Below are 18,289 nucleotides of genomic sequence, written 5' to 3'. Positions count from 1 at the left end.
TTTAACTTCTTTACAGAGCGCAAGCTTCCACCTTCCTTTGCGAGAAAACTCAAAGATGTTCATGAGACTCTTGGCTTCCCAGTTGCATTTGAATGTCGCATCAATGGCTCAGAACCTCTTCAGGTGTCTTGGTACAAGGATGGGGTTCTTCTGAAAGATGATGCTAATTTGCAAACATCTTTTGTTCACAATGTAGCAACTCTTCAGATTTTGCAAACTGACCAGAGTCATGTTGGTCAGTACAATTGCTCAGCTTCTAACCCTCTTGGGACTGCTTCATCTAGTGCCAAGCTCATTCTCTCAGGTAAGTGATCCCTCACTCTTCCCTCTTGACTGTGAAGCAGCCTTACTGCTCTGGTCCACTGGAGGTCTGGTGCAACTGTCTGGGAACATGGAAACTGAAATCCCCCTATTGGTCTTCATTCTTTCCAGAGCATGAAGTTCCTCCCTTCTTTGACTTAAAGCCTGTATCAGTAGATCTTGCTCTTGGAGAAAGTGGTTCTTTTAAATGTCACGTAACTGGAACTGCACCAATCAAAATCACCTGGGCCAAAGATAATCGAGAGATCCGCCCCGGGGGCAACTACAAGATGACTTTAGTGGAAAATACTGCCACCTTGACAGTTCTCAAAGTAACCAAAGGAGATGCTGGGCAGTATACCTGTTATGCCAGCAACGTTGCGGGAAAAGACTCTTGTTCCGCTCAGCTGGGTGTACAAGGTACTTATTAAATTTGCAAGATGTCTTTTACACGTTCAATGTCTTAAACTCTGAGGATGGACACGGTTCAGGATCACAGTCTAGGGATTAGAAATGATCAAATGCATTGAGGGCCTTCTGAGCCAGGATAAATTTTTCTGAATGGATTTTAAAACTTATAAAACTAGGAAAGCATGAGTTTTGAAAACTAAAACTAAATGCTGAGGAGAAAGTGAATAAAAATGTTTCACAGAAATGCAAGAAAATTCTACTTTGAAAGAAATTGTAGAACCAAAAAGAGTAGAAAGTAATTCCAAGTGACTTATTTTTCCACAATATTTAATTGGTTGTATCCCTGTAAATCACAGTGGAAAGTCAAGAATTTCAAGAAGGGCCCGGCATGGTGGCCTAGTGGCTAAAGTCCTTGCCTTGAAAGGGCCAGGATCCCATATGGGCACCAGTTCTAATCCCGGCAGCTCTGCCTCCCATCCAGCTCCCTGCTTGTGACCTGGGAAAGCAGTCGAGGACAGCCCAAAGCCTTGGGACCCTATACCCATGTGGGAGACCTGGAGGAGGTTTCTGGATCCTGGCTTTGGATCAGCACAGCACCAGCCATTGTGGTCACTTGGGGAGTGAATCATTGGAAGGAAAATCTTCCTCTCTGTTTCTCTGTTTCTCCTCTGTATATCTGACTTTGCAATAAAAATAATAAACCAATCTTTGAAAAAAAGCTTTCAAGAAAAATCCACATGAGCTACAAGGTCAACTTCTTCCTCTCACCTTATTTAAACACCAGTGGGTCATGTGGCCTGGAAACAGTTGAATCAATAGGGTATAAAAAGGAAAGGCAAGCATGCCTTTGTCCCACATAATTGTAGCGGCCATGACCAGAAATGAAATATCTAACTCAGCAGACTGCTAGTCTAACCCATTTTAACACTTCTATGGTAATGTTCTATAAGTACCTTGAAATTAAAAGAGAATTAGATTTAGTAGAACATTTGCTCTCCAACACACAGCTTGCAAATTTTATCTCCCTAAGCCTGATTTTGTTCCTTGAGTTAATTAAGAGAGCAGTACTTTACCTGCTTTACCTACTTCAAAGGGAAAGTTTAAAGATTGGGAAAGTGTCTATTTAAGGGCTATTAAAAAAAATAGACTCTTTAAAAAGATTAAGATATCTGACCCACTTTGGAATTCTAGCTCTGATACCTTTGAAGGCTTGAGAAATAATCATCCATTGACTTCGGCACAGGAGAGTAATGAAACTGTCCTGTTCTGGTGAACCTGAGAGGGCTTCCAGCAACAAACACATACTATTACCTCGGACCTAGGTACTTAGAAGTGGTTCTTTCACTGGAAAGCACAGGAGAGAGCAATGCCATTTCCTCTTTCAACAGTACTTGATGTAGATAGCTTATACAATATATTTCATTAGAGAAATTTTCTATTTAGTCTTGAGTTACCTGTTCTGCCTTAAAATGCATCAAATAATTTTTTTTCCCCTGGAATTAAAGACTCTCCGATGGAGCTTGCATGTTCACTTGAACTTGAATTCCACGTGTCTTTTTCCACCCCTTATGCATATTTTCCTCTTGGTTCCATAGAACCACCCAGGTTCATTAAGAAGCTGGAACCCTCAAGAATTGTGAAACAGGATGAACATACCCGATATGAATGCAAAATTGGTGGCTCTCCAGAGATCAAAGTCTTATGGTACAAAGATGAGACTGAAATTCAAGAAAGCAATAAATTCAGAATGTCGTTTGTGGAGTCAGTGGCAGTGTTGGAAATGTACAACCTCAATGTTGAAGACAGCGGCGATTACACATGTGAGGCCCGCAATGCCGCAGGCAGTGCCAGCAGCAGCACTTCCTTAAAAGTGAAAGGTCAGAGCTGCTTCTACCTTGGTGTTGGTTGTTTTTACTTTGGTTTTGTTTGCCTATCCTCCTTCCACTGCTTTCATACCTTGCCTGGCTTTCTAGTAATGTTTTAAAATTGTTCAAGGATATTACAAATGTTGAAAGTCATGTCTTCCCTTTTTCTCTATTGGAATGGAAAAATTGGATCTTACTTGTGAAATACATCCTAATTTTTCTTTTTCTCAATTTTAGAACCACCCACTTTCCGCAAAAAGCCTCATCCTGTTGAGACACTGAAAGGAGCAGATGTTCACCTTGAGTGTGAGCTTCAAGGCACACCCCCATTCCAGGTGTCTTGGCATAAAGACAAGAGAGAACTTAGAAGTGGCAAGAAATACAAGATCATGTCTGAAAACTTCCTTACAAGTATTCACATCCTGAATGTCGATGCTGCAGACATTGGGGAGTATCAATGCAAAGCCTCAAATGACGTGGGGAGTGACACGTGTGTGGGCTCCATCACTCTGAAAGGTTAGCTTGACTTTGGTCTCTCTTGACCATCATTCCTCTTCTCATTATTCTCTGGCATTCCTTGGCATCTTATTACCCAGTCTTTTATCAGTAGAGATATGTTCTACTTTTCCTTCCCAAATCTTTTAATATTTAGTCTGCTTCCCTTTTTCAAATCCTACCAAAAATCCTTTTAAACAGCTTTGGTAACAGGCTTTGGTTGCTTTGAAAAAACTTTAAGAAACAAGATCCTATTTGATAAAAACTCTGATATGACCTGCCCCCCCCCTTCCAAATATGTTTAAGAGATGCAAACAGCATTGTCACTGTTGTAATTTCTGAGCTCTCGTGGATTGACTGAAATACTACCAGCCCCACCCATGTTAAAACTCTGGGTTTGCCTCTTTCTCATCAGCACCACCAAGATTTGTGAAGAAGCTCAGTGACCTTTCTGTTATCGTTGGTGAAGAAGTTCGACTACAGACCACTATTGAAGGCGCTGAGCCAATTTCAGTGACATGGTTCAAAGAGAAGGGGGAAATTGTTAGAGAAAGTGACAACATATGGATTTCTTATTCAGAAAACATTGCAACCCTACAAATTTCAAGAGCAGAATCAGCCAATACCGGGAAATATACCTGTCAGATAAAAAATGATGCTGGAACACAAGAGTGCTTTGCTACCCTGTCTGTTCTCGGTCAGTACAAACACGGTGCTATAGTGACGGTAAAGCACACTCACCAAGGTCTACGTTTTTCTTAATTTTTCATCATTTACATCTCATTTCAGAGCCTGCAGCTATAGTGGAGAAACCGGAATCCATAAAAGTTACCACTGGAGACACCTGTACTTTGGAGTGTACCGTGGCAGGCACACCTGAACTCAGTACTAAATGGCTTAGGGATGGAAAAGAACTGACAAGTGACAGCAAATACAAAATAAGCTTCTTCAACAAGGTGTCTGGCCTTAAGATCATCAACGTAGCACCCAGTGACAGTGGGGTGTATAGTTTTGAGGTGCAAAATCCTGTTGGCAAAGATAGCTGCTCTGTGTCAGTTCAAGTCTCAGGTAGGTTGGTGGACTTTTCACTCCGTTGTAATGTGGTTCTTGATTTTCAGGTTCGTACAGGGAAAACTTCATCTTCTGCACATGATTAGCCTGCCATCCTGTGAATCAACAAAATGACAGTTAATGAATCTATAGAGTTAGAAGAAAACTATCTCCCAAAGTTATATCCCTTTCTTGTGCAAGAACCTCTAAAAGATGGTAGCAGTCAACCTTAATATTTCCAGGAAGATAAAGTTGTATTCTCCTTTCACTTATGCTGGAACAATTTACCATGTAATGATTCACAGCAAAAAGATACCAAAATAACATAGCAAACCAATGAACACCTCCTGCCAGTTGATTCTGTAAACACCCATAGGAAAGTCTTTGCTACCCTCACTAAAGAATCTAGGTATATGTCACAGCAGAAAGACCTCTGCTCTCATTTCAAAACCATATCTCTTCATTTTCTCCCCCCTCCCCTTTTTTATCACTTTCAGATCGAATCATTCCTCCTTCATTCACAAGAAAATTGAAAGAGGCAAATGGTCTAACCGGTTCCTCGGTTGTGATGGAGTGTAAAGTTTATGGATCACCTCCAATCTCTGTCTCCTGGTTCCATGAAGGCAATGAGATAAGCAGTGGAAGGAAATACCAGACCACCCTGACAGACAACACTTGTGCTTTAACTGTGAACATGCTGGAAGAATCGGACGCTGGTGGCTATACATGTGTAGCTACTAACATGGCTGGCTCTGATCAATGCAGTGCTCCTTTGACTGTGAGAGGTCAGTACAAACATGGCAAAAAGGAATTGCATTTCATAATTCATTAAGTATCTTGACTATCCCAACTGACAATGATTAAACTTTTCCTGGTGTGTATTCTTGTGTTTAGAACCACCATCTTTTGTTCAGAAACCTGAACCCATGGATGTTTTAACGGGAACCAATGTCACTTTCACAAGCATCCTAAGAGGAACACCTCCTTTCACTGTTAGTTGGTTCAAGGGTAGCAGTGAACTCATATCAGGTGACAGGTGCAATGTGTCTCTGGAGGATTCAGTTGCTGAACTGGAGCTGTTTGATGTGGATACCACACAGAGTGGAGAATACACTTGCATAGCAAGTAATGATGCTGGCAAAGTTTCCTGTACAACGCATCTCTATGTCAAAGGTTTGCCTGCTGTTACACACTTTATACAATTAACTTGCATGTCATAGCAAGACGTGTCTAAGTTTTTGTGATCTGTCTCTGATTTCATGTTTTTGTCTTGTTTACTCTAGCCCCAGCCAAATTTGTGAAGAGGCTCAATGATTACAGCATAGAGAAAGGAAAACCCCTGATCCTAGAAGGCACATTTACTGGAAGTCCTCCCATTACAGTTACCTGGAAGAAAAATGGCATCAACGTAACTCCCTCTCAGAGGTGTAATATAACTACAACGGAGAAATCTGCAATCCTGGAAATTCCAAGTAGCACAGTAGAAGATGCAGGACAATACAACTGCTATATTGAAAATGCTTCTGGAAAAGATTCCTGCTCAGCACAAATACTCATCCTAGGTTTGTCAATTAGACATTCGTATCGTTGTATCCAAGTGCAGCAAGTAATGGTTCTGGCATGTCTTCTTCATGATTCGTTATTTCTCTTGCTACAGAACCACCGTATTTTGTCAAGCAATTGGAGCCTCTGAAGGTGACTGTTGGAGATTCTGCCTCTTTACAATGCCAACTGGCTGGGACCCCTGAAATTGGTGTTTCCTGGTATAAAGGAGATACAAAATTGAGACCCACAGCTACCTGCAAAATGCACTTCAGGAACAATGTGGCCACACTGGTTTTCAACCAGGTTGATACTGGTGACAGTGGAGAATATATCTGCAAAGCTGAAAACAGTGTGGGGGAAGTTTCATCATCCACCTTCCTGACTGTCCAAGGTGAATGTCATGGCTTAGAAAGGAATACCTTAGTTTGTCTTTTGAGCAAGATTTACAATATTCAAGGAAGACCTTCTTGTGAGGAGAAGCTTTCCAAAGGCTAAATGTTCTTCAAAAATTCCATATACCACTAGTGACTTACCCTTTTCTATAGCCTTATGGAAATAGAGAAGGTGACTAAATCTTCAGTTGAAAGAACCTTACAATCATTTGCCTCTATAATTAAGTCCTTACAAAAAGAGCATGTGTTTTAAAATTCCATCCCATGAGTGTCTCGTTCAAATTATTAGCAGGTAGTTTTTTAAATGGGAGAAACTGCTGCATGGCCAGAGATATGCCTTGAGCCTCTCAAGGTCTCCATTTGGCTTATGGAATATTGTTGTATTTACTTAGTTTGCAGTAAGTATACATTGGAGTGGCCTTAGAGGAAATCCTTTGCTCCATAAATCTACATGCTTTTCTTTTTTCCCCATATTAATTCAAGAGATGTTAATACTTTCTGAAATTTTGATGGAAATACCACTTATATTTTTATATAAGAATGAGAATATCTATTAAAAAACAAAAGTATTCATTGCTTTTATCCTGTTTCTACAGAGCAAAAACTTCCACCATCATTTTCTCGACAACTGAGAGATGTTCAAGAAACCGTGGGTTTGCCTGTTGTTTTCGAATGTGCCATCCATGGATCTGAACCTATCTCGGTGTCTTGGTATAAAGACGGCAAGCCGCTGAAAGACAGCCTAAATGTACAAACATCATTTTTAGATAACATAGCCACTCTCAACATATTTAAAACAGATCGGAATCTTGCAGGCCAGTATTCCTGCACAGCTACGAATCCTATAGGCTCTGCTTCCTCCAGCGCAAGACTCATTCTCACAGGTTTGTGGATTTTTCACTGTCTGTTTCTATAACAAGCATTTTGGTAATCAAAGGATAAGTTTTGGAGGAAAACATGATTTCTGTAAGCTGAAGTGTTCTGGATCTGAAACCTGAGAGTGTGTCTCTTTTGCTCTGCTCTCAGAGGGAAAGAACCCACCCTTCTTTGATATCCCGCTGGCCCCAGTGGATGCCGTGGTGGGAGAAAGTGCTGACTTTGAATGCCATGTCACTGGAACACAGCCGATCAAGGTCAGCTGGGCCAAAGACAAGAAAGAGATACGGAGTGGTGGCAACTACCAGATTAGCTATCTGGAAAACAGTGCCCATCTGACGATCCTCAAAGTAGACAAAGGAGATTCTGGACAGTACAGCTGCCATGCCGTGAATGAAGTGGGCAAAGACTCCTGCACTGCTCAGCTGAATATAAGAGGTATCATTTGCTTTGGATGTGGTCCAACAAAGCATAGTCATTTGGTAGTCCATCATAAGGATTCCATTTTTCTTGTGATGAATCAAATTTAGGACATTTAAGGCAAAATATGAACAAGCCTAAGAGGAAGAAAGTCTTTCTAGGAAAAAAATGAAATACTTTTTACAGATGTATCTAAAAGCTTATATATTCATGTCAATGTAAGACCAATACTTCTTTTTTACAAATTCTAATTCTGTCAGTGACCAAAAGTGAGTGTTATCAATCATATCATAAATATGAGAAGAGTCTAGAATAGTTTGTAGAAGGAGTCTAAAATATTTAAAATAGCACTCTGATCCTGTATTTTATTGGCCACCCTGATCCTTAGCTAACGCTACAACTTCATCTTGAAAACTTAATAACTCACTTCTGGATTCCATTTCACTGATCCTTGTCATTTCTTCCAGAGCGACTAGTTCCACCAAGTTTCACCAAGAAGCTCTCAGAGACTGTAGAAGAAACAGAAGGGAATCCTTTCAAACTGGAGGGACGTGTTGCTGGTTCCCAGCCTATAACTGTGGCTTGGTATAAAAATAACGTCGAGATACACCCAACATCTAACTGTGAAATAACATTCAAGAACAACGCTCTGCTGCTGCAAGTCAAGAAGGCAGGCATGGCCGACGCTGGTCTGTACACGTGTAAAGTGTCCAACGACGCAGGTTCTGCTCTGTGCACCTCCGCCATTGTCATCAAAGGTTAGCAAGCCGCGCAGCCTCCAGCCCACTGCTGTTCTTGGCTACCTCTTGATCAAGTTCCTCATAATAGATAAAAATGGACATGTAATGGTACTGCTGTCACTCCATGCAGGTTTTCTAAGACTATGTTATCTATAATTATGTACCCCCCAAGTAAACATTATTTGGTAAATAGGATCAAATCTTACCTTGCTAAATCATATCCCAAAATTCTTTCAGGAAATTAGGAGTCTATACAGACTTAGAAATATATGCACAACTGATATTTATTTTCATGAATCAAATTTTATTTGAAATATAAATTTGTTCTCTACTGAATATGATGCTGGTTTTGATTATTAGGAGTGATAAAACACTCTGAAATGTTTTCTTTTTAAATGTATTTTTAAGGGATTACTATTTAGCATATACTACCCAAAGGTTTTGATTCATGAATATTAATCCCAGACAAAACAGCCAAAAAACTAAAAAAAAATAATGGAAAAACACAGTATATTGGCACATCATTATAGAAGATACATTTAAATATGTAGAGTTGGAAGCAAGAAAATAGGCTGAATTTAAAGAAATCTTTATCTGATCCTCTGGCCATAATAGCTTAATCCAGATAATTGCAATACAGATGTAGCAAAATCACCTCACAAACTGACTTTATAGGAGCGCTTGAAGCTTGTTACCAACTCTAATATTTAGTTTGGTGATCTCAGAATACATGGGTAATGAATTAATACTGTTAACACTTATTATCATTAATTGGTTAATGACATGGAGTTATCTATGATTTAAATTATCAGACATTTGATAGATTTTAGATGTAGTTCTAAAATATAAAGAGCCCTAGAATATTTGTAGGCAACAAAACATCTGATCTTGGCTTGATTTTAAGTCTTAATCTTTAAAAAAAAATATGAAAAAAAAATGTTAACTGCTTCTTTCAGAGAAAACATTACCAGGCTTATAATTCCCCTGCTATAGGGCAATTGGTGCCACCTGTTAGGGGCCAGCCACTTGTTGCCTCGTTTCTTCACTAGCATTTCATATTTTTGTTGTTGTTGTTGTTTTCATGTTTCTTATGAAAATTCTATTTCAATCTCAGAGCCCAAGAAGCCACCTGTATTTGATCAGCATCTGACCCCAGTAACAGTGAATGAGGGAGAATTTGTGCAGCTCAGCTGCCATGTGCAAGGCTCAGAGCCAATTCGGATCCAGTGGTTGAAGGCTGGCCGGGAGATAAAGCCTTCAGACAAATGCAGCTTCAGCTTTGCCAGTGGGACAGCCGTGCTGGAACTCAAGGATGTGACTAAAGCTGATTCAGGAGATTACGTGTGTAAAGCTTCAAATGTCGCTGGGAGTGACACTTCAAAATCAAAAGTGACAATTAAAGGTACAGACACCTCAAATCAATATTTGATCACATCGAATATTAATTATTGCCCATTTGCAAATAACATCCTCCTAATTAAAGTTGAAATGTTAGATAACTTTACTGGATGTGATTTCAATAACATATTATTTGACATTACCCCAAATTTACCATCCTATCATTTGAACCTCATTCCAGTATATCTAGGGCCATACAATTATGGCAGTTCCAAAGATGATACTATAATAATGTGATATAAGATAGCTTGGGATCATAGCCTTGCAGACAATCGTAAAAATAAAGCCATATCTAGAAATAAGATAGTTTATACTACTAATACTTATCAATTATTATTGAATATGCAATAGTCCACTCTAGGGTCTGTGTACGTCTATCCTTCTATAACTCCTCTTTGTTTATATAATGGATCCTAGAGTACACAGAGGAATATTTATTGCAGGCTGAAGGTGGTTATAACATAACATCTAAATGCATTTTCAGAAAAAGCAACTGCGGTCCCGGCAGCTAAGAAGGCAGCAGTAGATGGGAAACTCTTCTTTGTCTCAGAACCTCAGAGCATCAGAGTAGTAGAAAGTAAGTAATTCATGAAAATCCCATCTTTTTCTATGCTGTACCTGAACTGAGCTTGGTAATTAGCATGTTTGTTCACATATTTACATTACTCCATAGAAACCACTGCAACATTCATTGCCAAAGTGGGAGGAGATCCAATCCCAAATGTGAAATGGACTAAAGGAAAGTGGAGACAACTGAATCAAGGAGGCCGCATTTTAATCCACCAAAAGGGCGATGAAGCAAAGCTGGAGATTAGAGACACCACAAAAACAGACTCTGGGTTATACCGGTGTGTCGCGTTTAACAAACATGGCGAGATCGAAAGTAATGTTAACCTACAGGTGGATGAAAGGAAGAAACAAGAGAAAATTGAAGGTGATCTTAGAGCAATGCTGAAAAAGTAAGTTTAACCTAAAAATTGAGCATGGATATTATTCACAAAAGGGATCGTAAAAGAGATGGGCCACCTGCTCTAATGATAAGATTGTTGAAGAACGTAAGGAAATAGACATTTTAGCAAAAAACAGATATGCAAATATACAATTTTGGGATAGAAGTTAGTGATTTATTATGACAATTTCTAAATTATAATGGTCAACTTTTAAGAACGAGGCTTACTGTTAATATTTTAAGTGGAAGGAAATGGCCTTATAGAGAAACCCAAGTACCTGTGTATCCAAGCATGGAACTTCAGTTTCCTATGATTTCTTATTCATATGATTATTTTATATGATTCATTTTCCATTATCAATGATTTCAATACAGCTTATATTTCAATATAATTCTTAACCAACACTGAATTTACACACACATTTTCCAGAATATATGCTATTTATCCCCCCATTAAAGTTTTCCATTACTGTTATTGTTATAATTCTTTAATTAGGCTTTCTGGATAGTAAGTTCACAGAAATTCTTTTGTTACTCTTTCCTTTCTTAAATATCAATCACATTTCTTTACTTGTAGCAATGGTTTGCTCTTATCTAGTCCAAACGCAAACTCACCTCTTTATTGTTTTGCAGCAAGCATGGTTAAAAAATTTTTTAAATAAAGCATATAGAGGTCTTTTTTCCTGTGAGGAAAAAAAAATTCATGGCATTCATAATCTTTGTATAATGGTAGAAATTTCAAAATAAATAGAAGCCAGGAAATCAATATTTATTTTTCTATTTCGTTAAGGACACCAGCCTTAAAGAAAGGAGCAGGGGAAGAAGAGGAAATTGATATCATGGAACTTCTCAAAAATGTTGATCCTAAGGAATATGAGAAATATGCCCGGATGTATGGAATCACTGACTTCCGGGGTCTTCTTCAAGCATTTGAACTGCTAAAGCAAAGTGAAGCGGAAGAGACACACAGACTGGTATGATTCTTTGCAGACAATATCATCAAGCAAATCCACATGTGAGCTGGGGAGCATGTCCCCCATGCCAGAATCGTACTTATTAGACATCACTTGGTATAATTCAGTTAGCAACAGGAATGGCAGTTTGATGTAGTTGAAAACAGTGATGCATCCTCTTGTACAAAGTCAAGGGAGTCAGGCATGATATCAATGTTATAGCAAGTGTAATGCTCATCTTTTTTCCCCTTCAGGAAATTGAGGAAATAGAGAAGTCAGAAAAAGATGAAAAGGAATTTGAGGAGCTTGTGTCATTCATTCAGCAAAGACTGACACAGACAGAGGTACAAAGCATTATACTAAAAATAACATGTGCAAAATTTTGACTCTGAATGATAAAGGAATGACTAATATACTTTAATTTTGTATCCCTCCAGCCTGTTACTCTGATCAAGGATATTGAAAATCAGACAGTTTTGAAAGATAATGATGCCATCTTTGAAATTGACATTAAGATTAATTATCCAGAAATCAAACTGTCATGGTACAAAGGAACTGAAAAACTGGAACCCAGTGATAAATTTGAAATAAGCATCGATGGTGACCGGCATACACTGAGAATTAAAAACTGTCAACTTAAAGACCAAGGCAATTACAGATTGGTTTGTGGTCCACATATTGCTAGTGCCAAATTAACTGTAATTGGTAAGTTAGAAAAGGCTTCTAAAATCCTTCATGTAATTAAATTATTGTTATTACATGTGCACGTGGTATTTACTGGAGTCTGTATCACATCCCACAAACAGAGCCTGCTTGGGAACGACACCTCCAGGATGTTACCTTGAAAGAGGGTCAGACCTGCACCATGACATGCCAGTTTTCTGTGCCAAATGTAAAATCAGAATGGTTCAAAAATGGCAGACTCCTGAAACCCCACGGCAGACATAAAACAGAGGTGGAACACAAAGTCCACAAACTGACCATTGCAGATGTCCGAGCAGAAGACCAGGGCCAGTACAGCTGTAAATACGAAGACCTGGAGACCTCAGCAGAGCTCAGAATTGAAGGTGGGTGAGACCAGGAAGGGAGTCGCTGTAAGGAGCTTAGGTCAGTGGTGACTGTGTGAGACCCCTGCAACACTGTCATCAAATACATCCCAGTGTGTGCCATCCCAGCACACATACTCCCTGGGATTACACACATCTCCAAATTCATGCAAAATGCCAAGGGATAAATGCAAATGCATGCAAGCATGGTATTCTTAGGCCGAATACATGTCTTTTCAATGCTCCTTTCAGCAGAAAAATCCACCTGCTGTAACTGTCACATCTAGAATTCTGATTAGAAATAAGCCTAGAAAAGGACAAGATCTTGAGGCTGTTAATCTAGAGGATCTTGTCTAGGAACTGGTATTTTATTTATGGAACCTAATCGAACTTTATCTAGAGGTTTTAGGGGAAAATAGTAAAATATATAATGTGCACTTAGTATCTATTTATCAAAATATGTTTCCTTTGGGGCTCATATTCCAAGTTTCTGAAATTCTAAAGCTAAGTGAAAACTGAGAATTTGGGAACAGTAATATTCATTTTTGATTGTTTCTACTGAATGCATTTTTTCCTGAAAAATGCCTTTACACTGCATTGAGAAAAATTTTGACTCTAATAATTGCATCTATTCCCATTTGTTTCGCCCATTCTCAGCTGCTGAAACTCAATTGTTTATCATCTTGGATACATAAGCATTTCAATTTTTCTGGCCTGCTTTACCGTGCATATCAATGCCTGACTGTGTTTTGAAGTTCAGACATTTTCAATGATTCTCAAGTCAGTGGATCCAGTAAAAAGTGCTGATCTTCTTCAAAATAAGAGACTATTTAAAATGTTATTCAGTTAAAAGCTCACCTGAGTACCATAATTTCTAAGGTGGCTATTATGCTGTCAGACACGGGAGTCCACATTTCTAAATAAAGTTTTGGATAAATCTCAGCCCACTCTTCTGCATATACCTCCATATATATGCTTAAAAAGCAGGGTTCAGAACGCAAAACAAACCTCCTAAAATGTGTGGGTGCAGTCTTCCTGTTTTATTCAGACTGTGTATAATATTTAGTCTTAAACTGTTTTACAGAAAAGTTATTCATTTTAGACAAATAATTCTAGATTCTGAACTACAAAAATTATCTTAAAGAGTTTCAGAGGAAAAAATATATTAAGATGGTTTTCTATCTTCTATTATGTATCTGCCATATTTTATTGATTTTTTTAAAATACATTTTATGTACTTAATATTTTATTTCAGAAAAGTTCTATATTTATAAAACCAAACTGCATCTCCCCCACTCCTCCAATTTCCTAATATTCAACTTTGAATGTTCTGATTGAGTGGATTTTTGGTTCCTTTTTTTATAGTTTTTGGCTTTCACCTATGGGGGGGAAACATGTGATATTTATCTTTCTGTGTCTGACCTACTTCACTCAACTTGGCCTCAAGTTACATCCATTTCACTATAAATGACAAGATTTCATTCTTTTTTTAGATTGAATAGTTTTCTGTTGTGTGTCAATGCTACTTTTTCTTTACCAACATTTTGAAATTTTCCTAATTGGGCTTTTGGGTTGTAACTTCCCTTACAATGTCCTAAGGAGCCGCTATGATTTTTTTACACGTTCCTGCATAGATCTTGTAGGAACGCAGTTAGGAATTTGATCACTGTTTTTATTATTGGTAGAAAGAACACTGCCAATTGTTCTCCCCTTTGGGTTTTGTCTGCTACTTTCTGGTTAGATGAAAAGGGAGAGACTTTTTGAGTTATCTGAGGACAAAACACGAAGCAAAGGTCTCCGTTCTGTGCCGGGTCACTTTGGACTGTTTATGTTCAAACAGCTGAACCAATTCAGTTCACAAAGCGCATACAGAACATCGTGGTGAGCGAGCATCAGTCGGCCACTTTCGAGTGTGAGGTGTCCTTCGATGATGCCATCGTCACGTGGTACAAAGGTCCAACAGAGCTGACCGAGAGCCAGAAGTACAACTTCCGCAATGATGGCCGCTGCCATTACATGACCATCCACAACGTGACCCCGGATGATGAAGGTAACGCAACGCACATCCGGGGAATAAACACGGCAGGGAGCCTTCGCCTCTTCTATGCATGCCTACCCTCGCGTGTGCTTACACCTTACAGTTACAAGTAGGGGAAAAAATGTTAGAAAAGACAGCCACCTATCTCAATGAAGAAGTATTGTTTGCAACATATTAGAAAACAAAGGTTCAATGATTCCTCGCAGGGGTCTACTCGGTCATCGCCCGACTGGAGCCCAGAGGTGAGGCGAGAAGCACCGCGGAGCTGTACTTGACAACCAAAGGTGAGGAGATGCCCAAGTAAACCCAAATTACAATCTGTGGTGCAAGTCGCCTATCCGGACTATTCCAATTACAAAACTCTCTCCATTGTTTTTCTTGTCTTTCACAGAAATCAAACTTGAGATGAAGCCTCCTGGTAAATTTCCAAGTTTTTGTTTATATCAGTCCTTGCTTACAGTACATTTCATGAAAGTTTGTCAATCCTAGAAGCCCAGAAAGTATATAAAAACATCATTTCTGTCTTTGGTGAAATGCCCTTCAGTGTATTCTGTGGCTGGAGGTTATGAATGCATGGTAATTGTCTAATAAGTGTCCGCGTTCTCTGTCCCTCGGTGCTGACTGTTACATGTGCCTTTCCAGATATTCCAGATTCCAGAGTTCCCATCCCAACCATGCCCATCAGAGCAGTACCGCCAGAAGGTAAGGCTCCCTCAGCACCTGGGCTTGGGATGGCAATGTCCCACCACTAGGAAGTTACCAGTGCCCTAGGCACAGCAGGGAATGGGACCCCTGTGCCCTCTGCTGAATAATTCACCGTGTCATTAGCAGTCCGCATTAGAATGCTGAGGGGCGAGGTGGTGATGGCTCCAGCAGCAGGGTTCCTGCCGCCTGCCTGGGAGGCTTTTGCAGGCATTTGGGAAGTAAATAAATAAAATAAAGTAAAATAAAATCATGGAGCATATGTTCTATGACTTTACCTTGCAAATACATTTTTTAAATTTAGTTATTAAGCTGTTAGCTTTAGCCATAAGCTACCTTTTAATTACTCTTGTTGATGAATGAATTTGGTAGTACCTTTGATGTACTGAAATAAATGCACAAGAATTTTCATTACACGTCACGCAAAATAGGAAACTGAAGCACGTTACTAATGATAATGTTTATTTTCTTCAGAAATTCCCTCTACAGCTATTCCTCCTATTCCTCTTTTGCTGCCAGCACCTGAAGAAAAGAAACCACCACCAAAACGTATCGAAGGTAATATTATGTCACTTCCTTGGGTAAAAGCTGTTTTACACATCTCGTGGGCCCTCTAGTGGTCAAGACGTTGAATTGCCTCTTGAAATAAAACGACTTTCTCCAAGAGTTAACTAAAAGTGGAAGAAGTGCTTAATAAATCAGACAAAGCAAATACTGCAGTTAGCACGAACATACTCTATTTAAATGGAATTGTTTAATCATAGATGGAAATTAGTTTATGTTTTACTTTTCCCTACCAAGAACAAATTTCTACTTCAGCTTATGAAAATAAATCACCCTAGTTTGTAATCTGACTAAAAATGATAGGTTTTTCTTTCCCTAAATTATAATGTAAGCTACCATTATAAACTTTGTGTTACTAAAAACGTTATTTATAATATCATTTATACTATTTTAGTATGGCTTTTGTCCCCCTCATTCAAAGTTCACTAATCACTTCAGTGTTCTGGAGAATTGCCCTCCTCAAATCTCAGTGCAGAAATTGGCCCAAAGCTGCTTGGCCTAGTCAGCTAAAACTGGCTGTGATGGAGTTTCTAGAGTTGAGAAAAAAACAGGTTGCTGTCAGAGTTCCTCCAGCATGGTCAGAAACATTGTTCATGTCAAAGACGGGTATTTCCATAACCGCACCGCTCCTGCAGAAGCTTCAGAAGCTTGACATGTGAGTCCCCGAACACCCATTCCAGCTGCAGCAGAGGACTGAGCTGTTTTCAGCTAGCCTCAGAAAGAAATTCATCTTTGTGACTACTGGTACAACATTGGTTTAAAAAAAAACAATTTCCATAATATATATAAACAAAGCTAAATAAACATTTTAAACACCTGTGAGAGCAGGGAAAAATCTGAAATCAATTTTAAAAACAAGTTTCCCATTATATTTCTGTTGTCAAATATAATCATTAACCTTAATGATGGATTTATTCTTTGGATGTTCATGTCAATATGAGTAATTGAATATTAACTGTAAGACCTGAAACACTAAATCCTGTTTTTAAACTTTCAAATGATTTGTGTTCCTAAATACATACCAGAAATTGGAATTAAGGATGGTAATGAATGTGTAACCACAGCAGCAACCAAAGACACCTGTTATTCTTCCTCCTAACACATTTAGTGTTCATGCCTAAATTGAACACAGATGAAAATGTGCACCTATTCCATTTAAGACACAACTCTTTGTGTTCTAAAAACTTGCAGGTGTAAATCAGAGAAGATATATGGTCACAATCACATTGTATCTGATCCAAAACAGGTGTTTTTTTTCTTTTTTTACATTCTAGTCCGAGATCTTGACATAATGTAGTCTGAAGAAAATAAAATAACAAGCTCAGAGTCACCAGAAGACGTTTTCAGTTACTGTGTTGACATTTGGTTTTTTGTTGTTTGTTTTTCAGTGACCAAAAAGGCTGTGAAGAAAGATGCCAAGAAAGTGGCCAAGCCCAAAGAAGAAGTCCTGCCGCGTGAAGGTATTGCTGCCATTAAAATCAGTCAGAAAACGATCGGGGTGCTTTCCTTATGACTAAAACCATTAAATAGCACAAGGTAAAAGGTGGAAGAAGCAGGGTCAGAGCTTGAAGAGAAATTGCAATCTTGCCTTTGATACTCTCACCCTCTTCTCTTGACTCAGTTCTCTCTCTGTCTCAACTTCGGTTTGGGGCTTTGTGTGTGTGTGCTTTTTCCCCCACTCTCTCCTGTCTTCTGGTCATCTAGGGCGTGGGTGGTGACTTAAGTTTAAGCCTGACTCTAGTGTTCCAGCTGCACCTGATCTAGTCATAGCAGCAGAGTCAAGGGCTGGCATCAACCCAAGATGCTTCATCAACCCAGCTTGGGATCCTTGCTAGTTTACTCCAATATCCATATTTGCAGGGAAAAAAAATGGTTTGTGAGGAAGATCAATTCCAGTCCCTTTGGTTAATGTAGCCTGGAAAGTGTTCATGAAGACAGTTGGGTAAATTACATTTAAGCACATAATTTTGGCAGACTTAGCTAATATTACAATACAGGGACCTCCTAAAAGGAGAACCCAGGAGCTGGAGACAGCATGTGCCAATCGTTCTCTTCTGAGTGGTTATTTGTTGAAATGTTGCAAAATTAGAGGAAGCTCAACTGGCATGGATGTTTCATGAACTTTATCGCTAATAATTTTTAAAAAGTCAAACATGCATTGCTTAAATTGGACACACTGTTCTTTTCATGTTCCATGTTCATTTAAATTAATTAAAGTCAACTTAAATTCGAATCAAACTAGTTGGCATTTCAGTTCCAATGGCATCACCTAGAATTTCTAAAAAGTTATGTTTGGAAATGACACACACTCAAGGACCATCTCTGAAGGTGTGGTATCATAGTAGTGACAGGCCATGCAAGGAAACAGCATTGATGCACTGGATTAGGAAACAGATGCACTCCCTCTGTCTGCCCCTCTGTCCTCCCTGGCTCTGTGTAACTTGACCTTTTGAAAAATAGATTTTCTTTAAAAAAAAAGGCATAGGATGTCTCTCGCTTCCTCTTTTAAGAGGCACCCCACTGCCTGGCTTTGCTTTCTCTCCAG

The 18,289-nt window shown here is 39.0% G+C and overlaps 1 protein-coding gene across 5 annotated transcripts in view; it reads left to right on the top strand.

The window, feature by feature from the left end:
- TTN (titin) overlaps positions 1 to 18,289 on the top strand; it is a 262,852-nt gene that overhangs the window by 82,934 nt on the left and 161,629 nt on the right. For 2 of the 5 annotated variants that reach the window (XM_040971800.1, XM_040971798.1), the window contains 26 exons: positions 17 to 304; positions 433 to 720; positions 2,307 to 2,588; positions 2,814 to 3,092; positions 3,487 to 3,768; positions 3,861 to 4,139; positions 4,619 to 4,906; positions 5,016 to 5,294; positions 5,405 to 5,683; positions 5,779 to 6,057; positions 6,655 to 6,942; positions 7,085 to 7,372; positions 7,822 to 8,112; positions 9,209 to 9,496; positions 9,977 to 10,069; positions 10,166 to 10,451; positions 11,232 to 11,415; positions 11,649 to 11,738; positions 11,832 to 12,099; positions 12,201 to 12,461; positions 14,281 to 14,490; positions 14,685 to 14,762; positions 14,870 to 14,896; positions 15,121 to 15,180; positions 15,655 to 15,738; positions 17,133 to 17,204. The exons of the other annotated variants lie outside the window; for them this stretch is intronic. In XM_040971800.1, coding sequence (XP_040827734.1) covers positions 17 to 304; positions 433 to 720; positions 2,307 to 2,588; positions 2,814 to 3,092; positions 3,487 to 3,768; positions 3,861 to 4,139; positions 4,619 to 4,906; positions 5,016 to 5,294; positions 5,405 to 5,683; positions 5,779 to 6,057; positions 6,655 to 6,942; positions 7,085 to 7,372; positions 7,822 to 8,112; positions 9,209 to 9,496; positions 9,977 to 10,069; positions 10,166 to 10,451; positions 11,232 to 11,415; positions 11,649 to 11,738; positions 11,832 to 12,099; positions 12,201 to 12,461; positions 14,281 to 14,490; positions 14,685 to 14,762; positions 14,870 to 14,896; positions 15,121 to 15,180; positions 15,655 to 15,738; positions 17,133 to 17,204 — 5,691 coding nt within the window. The remainder of the gene's footprint in view (positions 1 to 16; positions 305 to 432; positions 721 to 2,306; positions 2,589 to 2,813; positions 3,093 to 3,486; positions 3,769 to 3,860; positions 4,140 to 4,618; positions 4,907 to 5,015; positions 5,295 to 5,404; positions 5,684 to 5,778; positions 6,058 to 6,654; positions 6,943 to 7,084; positions 7,373 to 7,821; positions 8,113 to 9,208; positions 9,497 to 9,976; positions 10,070 to 10,165; positions 10,452 to 11,231; positions 11,416 to 11,648; positions 11,739 to 11,831; positions 12,100 to 12,200; positions 12,462 to 14,280; positions 14,491 to 14,684; positions 14,763 to 14,869; positions 14,897 to 15,120; positions 15,181 to 15,654; positions 15,739 to 17,132; positions 17,205 to 18,289) is intronic. 5 annotated transcript variants of the gene reach the window in all.

Source organism: Ochotona curzoniae, unplaced genomic scaffold, assembly GCF_017591425.1.
Source record: "Ochotona curzoniae isolate NIBS_2020 unplaced genomic scaffold, NIBS_Ocur_1.0 contig_2210, whole genome shotgun sequence".
Lineage (NCBI taxonomy): Eukaryota > Metazoa > Chordata > Mammalia > Lagomorpha > Ochotonidae > Ochotona > Ochotona curzoniae.
The sequence above is the reverse complement of the archived record's forward strand: the minus strand, read 5'-3'. Positions and strand labels throughout refer to the sequence as shown.